This window comes from Lepidothrix coronata, unplaced genomic scaffold, assembly GCF_001604755.1.
Source record: "Lepidothrix coronata isolate B3197 unplaced genomic scaffold, Lepidothrix_coronata-1.0 Scaffold205, whole genome shotgun sequence".
Taxonomy (NCBI): domain Eukaryota; kingdom Metazoa; phylum Chordata; class Aves; order Passeriformes; family Pipridae; genus Lepidothrix; species Lepidothrix coronata.
In genome coordinates, this window is record NW_016690385.1 from 864,032 (window position 1) to 873,414 (window position 9,383).

Sequence of the window (9,383 nt, forward strand, 5' to 3'; positions counted from 1 at the left end):
AGATTTGATAAGCCTTAATTGATCTGGGAGCCGTGTGTTCTCGTGATACTCAGCTGTGCTGTTTGATTGATGTAACATTTAATTTTCAGCCTTTACCTCTGCCCACAAATTTTACTCTTTACTCCTCACCATATCTGAAGCATTTATTAACGTAGTAAACACTGTGGTTTACATAATAAAGCTATTCCAGATTCTACTAAGCAGAGTGTTTTGGTACATGGGCATGTAAATTTATCTCAGTTGTGTGTAGAAAATAGTACGTGTGGGGGTTGTTTGTTTGTTTGGCAGTTTGGAGGCAAGAAACTTTTAAGAATCCCCTAAAGGTGCATTTATATTTCTTGCAAGTTTGTTTATAAGATCAACAGTTGTTATCTGTTTGAATCACATATGTTAATTCTAAGATGCAAAGCCACTACCTGCCTTAGTAGGTGAACACCCATTTTGGAACTGTTGTGGAAGTTCAGTTGCAGGTACCAGGTGTTACTGTTGTATGGAAGAAATGCAAAACTCTCTATTCAGTGGGATTTATTGAACGCTACAGTCTGGAACTGTGTAAAATCAGTCAGTGGGAATTTGTGAGCAGTTAATACACAGGGCTTTTTTCCCCCCCTACTCTTCCTATTAGGAAAATAATGCTTGTAACTTCAAGAAAACAAGTGTGGGAATTCTGCTCTTAACCTGAATAGGCATAATTTGTATGTGAAATTTAAGAACTTCTACAAAGAATTTTGAATATAAAAGCACATATTTGAAGAAACAGGTGCATTCAGATAATCTGCCCAGATTTGTGCAGGCTGGGGTGGGGTTGACAGCTGGTTTATTATCTTCCCATTTTGTGACTTCTCCTGTCGTTGCCTGTAGCTGCGTTTGGGTTTGACTCACCAGGTGTGCTCAGGACAGAGAAATGAGAACAAAATCCAGATTAACAGCTTGGTTTGGATATCAGATTCTTGCCATGACAGTCATTTTAGGTGTTAGCTTTCATGGCTTTCTGTATTTCATTATTTCCCCTCTTAAAAGGTTCACTTTGCATAGTCATAGTCTATTATAGCTTAAATGTCTTTCATGAAACATATAGTTGCTTTTAGTTAAGAGCCTGTGATAATTCAGCTGTCACTATTGACATCTCACACAACTTTCTTTGCACAATACCCTGTAGCTTTTCTTGAAGTTAATTTGCAGTTGTTAACTTCTGTATTGAATTTTTCCCTTTTGTTTCATGTTTTCTCTTCCCTCTGCATGTCATTTATTAAGGTACCTCTACTTCATTCTTTATGAACCGTAGTAAGATTTGACACACAATGCTGTGTCCCAGTCCTGGAAGTGTCCAAGGCCACGTTGGACAGGGCTTGGAGCAACCTGGGCTAGTGGAAGGTGACCCTGCCCATGGCAGGGGTATGGAACAAGGTGACCTTTAAGGTCACTTCCAACCTAAACCATTCTATGGTTTGATGGTTCTGACTGCTCTGATAGTTGGATGAAGTGTAAACTGTCTTATAAAACTGTCTGTTGTCCTGGAGGTGAAATAATAGCATAGTTTTCAAACATTTAAAAAAAATCCTCCTCAGTCCAAGATGTTTGAGTAGTGGTTAAATACCTGTGAACATCTGTTGCAGTCGTTTTACAAATATTTTTTTGTTAAAAGCCTCCTAGAAAAGAGCTGTGCTTGATAGGAGAGAATTTGATTGTCATTCTTTTCACTTTTTTTAATGAACCTATATTCCTAATAGGCCGTGGATGTGTTTGGGCTGTCAGGTTCCCTGGACCCTCCAAGGGTTGCCTGTCATATACCGGCAAACTCAGGGAAGCACTTTGTGCCCTCTAGTTCCAAGAAAAGCCCTGGCAGTGCCATTGGAGCTGCTGGCTGGGCTGGGCAGGGTGACAGAGCAGCACTGCACAGGAGACAGGGAGAGTAAAACAGCTCTTCAGGCTTTGCAGGAATCATGGAGCTGCCAGTTCCTGCATGGAAGGATTTGCCTATCACAAAATTACTGATGTAGCTGGTACCTGAACAGCCTTTCTCTCTACAAAACAAATAACCCAGCAGGGAGTGTGCTCTCCTGCTCACCCCCACTGCTTGGATCAGGGCGATGATGGGATGGCTTGGAGTGGAGGAGCTGGATCCACTCCCTGGGGATCTCTTGTGGAGATAAAGGAGACTTTTTAGGGCTGTCAGTCGGCTCCTTTCACTTTGCCTTTGAATCACCTCATGGTGTATTTTTAAAAGTATTTGTTGTACTGCTGTGCCTGAGATGTGTTTGTCAAGGTTGCAGTCTATGGGCTTTGTTTCCAGGAGATTGGAGTAGGCCAGACAGAGAGGGACTATCTGTCTGAACTTGGGATTTCTGCTTTTCTCTGGCTTGAATCATACCATAAACTCTATTTAAAGATTTTGGTTTTTGTATTTATTTTCCACATCCTTGACCCTGACTGGTGAGCTGGACATTTGTGTTTGCCTTGGCAAGCTTCAAGCTGCTCATCTAGGGCAGGATGAAAACTTTTTTTTTTCCTTTTGTAAACAGACTGTTCCTTCAGTATTTTCCATAAGGATTTACACCACCATTTTGCAACGCTTCTAGGAATCAAGAAACTCTCGCCATTCGGAGTTTTCATTTTAACACAGCTTGGAGCAAAGCAGCGAAATGTTTGATTTTATGTTTTCCAAGTTTGAATTTGAAGAGCTTTTTTCAGAATGTTTTTTAATTCTAGAAATACTACGGTTTTTTTCTCAAAGAGATTTCTTAAAGCTAAAGGTCAATAGGCATTGTTGCCTGTCTAGAAACAGGGTTATTTGTATTTTTTATTGGTCTATCCAGTGCAATGAGAACAGTGCCCCATTGTCCCAGGCACTGTATACATGTAAAATACTGCTTTGTGCCCTAAGAATTTACAGCCTAAATAACTTCACATTCTGTTATGGGGGGGTTTTTTGATATATTTTAGTGGTCAGGATGTAAAATGAGAGAATAACTTAGCTGGCAATTTTATGCCAACACACAAGTTATGTTTTGGAACAAATTAACTAAATTTCATTTTCCCAGGGACATGGGGCTGCTGCTCCTTTTGTCAGGTGAGGGACTTCCTCCTCTTCTGAAAGCTCTGTGCTCTAGAAATTGCATTCTTCGTACTCAGAAAGACTTGTCATGGTACTCCAGCAGTATTGCAGATAATTTGGGCAAGTTTGAAATGCCCCAAGTCACAGATGAAGTTTTATGTATTATAAACTTAGTATTATGATATTTTTTAAGTCCAACTCAAAGCTGAGTACCCATGTTAGTCCTGAGCCTAAGCCTGCCAAGCAGAAGGAGGGTATTTGCCAGGAGCTAAACCTCCGAAAAATCATAGTCTCTTAAGTACCCCCCTGTTTCTCTGCAAGAAGAAGCTTGTGCTATATATTCAGAATACATTACTCCCCCCAGAATAGTTCTGCTAGCAAGTCCCTGTATTTTCCCTCAGATCTGCTGCCTGGGAACTGCTCTGAATTTCCAACATTTACCTTAGTGTGTTCACAAGGGTACCAGATTCCTTGATGGTCTATGCAAATACTCATTTCTTTCCCCCATCTATAACCTCTTACTGAACAAGGGCAAGTTGGAAAGTAAAAGTACAATCCTGCTGTACTGCAGAAAAAAATCTGTAGTTTTTAATTTTTTTAAACAATAGAAAGGTACAAATTTCCATATAACTTCTTGTCTTTAAGCTGCTGTTTATGAGATTAATATTTGAGTGTAAAGCGAAGTATGGGATGTCTTGAAATTTTTCTCCAATGTTTAGTAGATTACACTGGTTATTAAAAGTTATTACTCACATTAAGTATGTGCCAATGAGTCAGCAAACCAAAACAAAATGTCTGGTTTTTGGTCTAAGTCTTACTGTAAATGATTCTAAATAGCAAATAGCCGAAGTGACAAATGCTGAAAATTATATGTTTAAAAATATCCCAGGATGACAAATAATTAATGGTGTGTAGGTTGTTAACAGAACAGAAGAACACTGAATTTTATGGAAAGCTCCATTGGTGCTAGTTAACAGTTCATAAAATGCTATTTATTCTTCCTTTTAAAGTAATTTAAATAGTAATTTGAATTTATGAAAGTATATTAAAAGCATATTTCAAGTCCACAGACTAAAATTATACTTCCTTTTTGTTGCAGATCTGGGACATGAGTGATGATGAAACAATCTGAAATCAGCTGGATAAGGAGGAGGATGACCTGGACTGCAGCCCTGCCTTTATCTGTTACCTGACAAGTTAATGATTGCTTACCCATTCTGACTGCTGCAAATACAAATATAATCCACATTTTGACATTAATAACTTCACCTTAAAAGCAGTCTGTTATGGACAGAACTCTCCATGTTTTCATTTTTATTTCGTAAATAACTAAAGCAGTGGTTATGTTTAAACTCGGTCTTTTTTTTTTTTTGTTAGTTTCTAAATATGGCGTACGTATAAAATACACTGCTTAAATAAGCTTTGGAGGTTTATTTGTCCCAGGTTTTATTTTGCTTGTCAGTGGACACGTGGAAGCAGCATGTCTTTTTTCATCTTTCCCAGATTTGTGCCCCTTTAGTTGGAATCTGTTGTTAAGACTGAGCATGTTCTGCTACTGGGAATTAAACTTCATCTTTAAAGGAGGGTGGGAGTGGGGAAGAACCCACACCTCCTGCTTCCACCACATTGCTTTTGTCTCCAAGCACATATTTAGAGTACAGTTGTTCTTGATGTGTCAGTGCAGGTGTTATTCTCTGTAAAGATCTCACCATCTCGTGCTATAGCAACAATGTAGTTTGACTTATTTTGCACAGAAAAGACCAGAATGCAATTTTTATGATGATGAAGCTTTCCTGAAGTTCAGAGAAGGCTCTGTTAATATAGTAAAAAAAAAAAAAAGTGTTTTAGGGGGTGGATCACTGATTCAGTCAAAACTTCTAGAAAAATACTTAAATGAAATAAGAAATTGGTTCTCTGACTTTGCTGTTCTTGGATGTGGACCTCCAGTACTTTATAGGTGTTAAAAAGGAGCAATTGTGAGATATTTTTTTTTTATTCATTTAAGTCTTTCCATTTTTACAGCATCAAGAATGGTTCCAGAGATTATGGCTGAGCGCAAACAGTAGTTTGAGAATCCTCAAGTTTAACAGATAACTTGAGGAAAAGGACTTTTAAATATCAAAGTAAATTACTACAAAATTGAATCTATTGCTTTTAACATGGAATAGGTTTTAGAAGGATATTTGAAATCTCTTTTATAGCTTTATATTGTGGGGTTTATGGGCTAACTCACTAAGAAAAAATGCAAATTGCCTTATCTGCCAAGCAGTCTCTATTTCCAATATATGTTATGAAAAGTAGTTGCTCAATCCAATTATTTAGGTCCTTAAAATAAGCTCTGAATATTTTTTGTAGAGAATTTCACAGCTTCTCTCTGTACCACATCAGAAGTTCATTCAGGTCAAGGATATCTGCAACTCCCATATTCTGACCATAAAAGAAGATTTATTGAAACGTGCTGGGGTTTGCACCAAGGATCTAAATTAGCAATTATTTGTACTTATTTTAACTATTATATTCATATATTTACATGATTTTTCATGTAGTGTAGTGTCTAGTTTAATTAACTTCATTGTAATATAAAAATATATATTATTGCAATATATTTTTGAAAGGCTAGTAATGATAGCAATCTGATCTTTCGGAGGTCAAGCACTGAACACTGAGATTGATAACGTTCCATGTAAATTTTTAAAGCAGTTTGTTAAATTGTATAATTAGTTTGGAGCTCAAATGACTCCCATGTTGTTATCCATGCCATTGTTCAGCTGGAGCCATGGATTGGTAGCAGGGTAGTTTAAAGGGATTAATCTGCTTTTTTATCTTTTGGAGTTGCTGAGCCTTGGAGCGTGAATGTCTTTGCAGCATCTGGTTATCTAAAACCTGAAAGCTGAATCTGATAAACATCAATAATTATTTTAAATGTCTGAAACTCTGCTTATCCTGTTAAAGTTACCTTGTAGCTTTGCATTGGAAGTATCTGTTTAAGTGCAGAAGAGCACAAGGCAGGAAGGTTCAAAACTCAGGGTTAATGTAATGTTTCCTTACCTCGGTATTTTCAGTAACATACAGCTCTCTGAGACTGAGCTGTTTCCTGCACATATGCTCCCCAGCTGTCTCTGATGTTCAAAAACACTTCAGTTGGACTTGGAATAACTTCCGTTTTCTAACTATAATGTTGTTTTCTTTCTCCTTGTGGACCAGAATTCCTCTTATTTTGCTTTTACTCAGTTTCTAGGCATTTACTGAGTGAGAAATTGTGAGAATCCATTCAAATGAATGAATGCACATTCAAATACTATTAGCAGATAAACACATTTACTTGCTGGCTTGTATGCACTTAATGACAGGATTTCAGCACAGTCCTCAGCTCCAGTTATTGCTGGTTAATGGAAGAAGCTAAATTTTCCCTTTCTTCATGAAAGAGGTAGGATTTTAATGTTATTTGTGCTGCCATGACGTCAGTGAAGAACCCAAACTCATACTTTTGCTGCAGAACCCAACGGCTACTGTGGCTTTTCAGGTGTAAAACAAATCTGTTGGGAAGAGGGAATGAGTAGCCTCAGAGGACCTACTCATCTTCCTAAACTATCTAACAGAAATGTAATGGCATTATAGGACTGTGGAGGTGGGAATTGTGACACCTACATATCTTATCTGGGACCATTTAATACTGTTAGTAGAAGAGCACAGATCTCAGTGGAAAGCTGTTGACGCCGCTTTTGTACTTGAGTATTAAAGAAACTCATGGAATTATATCCTCTGTTTTGATGTCACACTTGTACTGACTGGAATTTTTCTTCAGTGTCACCCCTTCATCGTGTTTGCTGACTGGAGTTTGGATTTTGTTACATGAATGTGCCACATTCACTGAAGTGAGGAACTTGAGATTCTGTGTGAGACTTTTCTTCCTTAAAGCCCCCACTTGCTCTCATCCTTGCTTTCACAGTCTGCTGTGTCATAGTCTGTCAATCAGGAATAAATTTCCCTTAGGCCTTTGCCCTTTATGTACCGTGTAAATGGTCCCACACCATTAGATCCATGAGAATCATGGCCAGTACCTGCTTCAGCCCACACAAGAATCTGCTCATGGAGCGTGACTAGTTTGGGTCTTAAGCCTTCAACACTGGGCTCTGTAAGGGAGAAAAGGCACAAATTTGAAAATTTCACTTAGATCCATGAAAAAAGATTTATGATAACAGAGACAGGTTGGTTGAGAAAGTCATCAGGGAGTGGGACCACAGGAGTTCTATTTCTGGGAAGCTGATGATGCCCAAGAGCTAAACAGAGATTCTGCTTCAGTAGAAGTCAACAGCACAACAGATATTTTGTCATGTCAAAGAAAAATGTAGGGACTGCTCAGGCCTTAATATCATTGAGCTTGGAAAAATGCTTTTTCCTTCCTTGTGTTCTGTACGGTTTCACTATTGTGTCTTCAGAGAAGTCTTCAGAGAAAATTGTGTCTTCAGAGAAGTGATATAAACTAAAATTTCTGTGTTCTCATCTTTGATATTCTTATCTCACTTCCTGTATGTCCCTGCCCATGACAGGGGGGGTTGGGACTAGATAATATTTAAGATCCCTTCCAACCCCTTAGAACTATGATTCTAATTCTGTTTCTTTATAAAAAATTTGACTGTTCACCTTTGATATATATTCATCAGAACTATTAGCAAAATGTAGTAATTCTCCCATATATGAGCACTCTATTTTACTTTCTCACTTGTGCTCTCATAGATAACTTTTACTGAAATGGGTATTATGTATTTCTGAACTTTGCACTGTAGAATTATAGTACTTGTTTCTCCCTCTTACTGAATTCTTCCTAAATGTATGTTAACTAATGTCATTATTATTGCTGATGGAATCATAGAATCATTTGGTTGGAAAAGACCTTTAAGATCATCAAATGCAGCTGTTGCCCCAGCACTGCTCTGGGACCATGTTGGGCCATGAAGAGTTCACCCAGTTCCTGACTCCCTGTTGAGTTTTCTTTCACTTTTTCAAGTCACATCGTAAAACCAGTGGAATTCTGAGGTTTGACTTTGCCATCCAGAATTCTCGTTAAGGCCAGTAAGGCGTGAGGTCACTGAGTTGCTGATACCAACTTTTCTGATGGTGATCAAGAACAACTGTGCATGTTTCTTATAGAGTCCTGGAGAGGTGTGACAGAATCCACGAGGTTATTTTATATAGTTCCTTATGCAACATGGTAAACTTTAGCTGACTTCCTAAGAAACAGTCTGGAAGATATCTTGAGCCTGTTACTATTTTTCTTCTGAATCTTTTGATGTGGCTTCATTAATTCCTTTTCTCTTTTTTTTTTTTTAATTTAATTTTCAGTGCAGATGATGTGCTTGTGCATATTCTAAGTTTCAGAAGAATGAAACTTTCCCTCAAGAGGGTGTTATGCATCTTTTCTCTCTTAGAGCACCTGGATTAATTGGTTTAAAAGACAGAAATACTACACTACAAGGACTTTGGACTGTCCCACCCTGGCAGTGTGTAAATTCCTAACCTATGAAAAACCTGCCTACCTGTCCCATTTCAGTTCCAGCTCTCCTTCCCCTGCAGCTGCCTGGACCTCTGCTAGACCTTAACAGTGTGTAAAAATACTGTGGCACCACACAGGTAATGCATTAGTTTTGAAAATAATCTAGACTGGCCCTCTCTATTGCCACTTCAGCTTTCCAGTGTAATGATTTCTGAAAAGTTCACTTACTTATCTGTGCAGCACTTGACATGTTTGGAATTAAAAACTATAACAGTTTGTTGACGTTGTTTTTTTTTCCTCATTTCACTTTTATTGATACCCTTTTGTCCCCTACTACTGACAGTACTTGGCAAAGAATATCTGTGGGTTTTATTCTCAATTATCCTGGGTCAAACTGTTGTTCCAACCTGGGGTTTTTTTGCAGTATTCAAATCATGTCACAACCCAAGTGGGCTGTGGCTTGTGCTCATTTCTCCTCAGTACAGAAGCTGACAGTCAGAAATCCACATTCTTCCACCAGCCAGCAATTCTATCCAGGTCGTAGTGAAGTCTCTGGCGTGAGTCACTTGAGGATTTTAACCTGGCCAAGGAGGTTGGCACAGGGAAGAAGAACTGAAGCTCCTCCCCAAAGAATTAATAGCAATACTCTCCAACAGCAATGATGTTAAGTACCTTAAGGTATTCCATGTCTTAAGGCAGCAATTTTTTCACCTAATTCCCCAGCCCAGATGATCTCACCCCAGGGTAAGTATGCAGATGACTACTCCAGCCATGTATAAGTTTGAGTTCTGATTGCAGCCCTCATAACAGTATTAATATTATCTGCCTGTTGTG

At 38.4% G+C, this 9,383-nt stretch overlaps 1 protein-coding gene across 3 annotated transcripts in view; it reads left to right on the plus strand.

The window, feature by feature from the left end:
• Positions 1-6,379, plus strand: part of ATG7 (autophagy related 7) — a 105,777-nt gene extending 99,398 nt beyond the window's left edge. For all 3 annotated transcript variants that reach the window (XM_017832748.1, XM_017832749.1, XM_017832751.1), the window contains one exon: positions 4,155-6,379. In XM_017832748.1, the coding sequence (XP_017688237.1) occupies positions 4,155-4,187 (33 nt within the window). In that variant the 3' untranslated portion in view covers positions 4,188-6,379. The remainder of the gene's footprint in view (positions 1-4,154) is intronic.
• Positions 6,380-9,383: the final 3,004 nt, after the last annotated feature.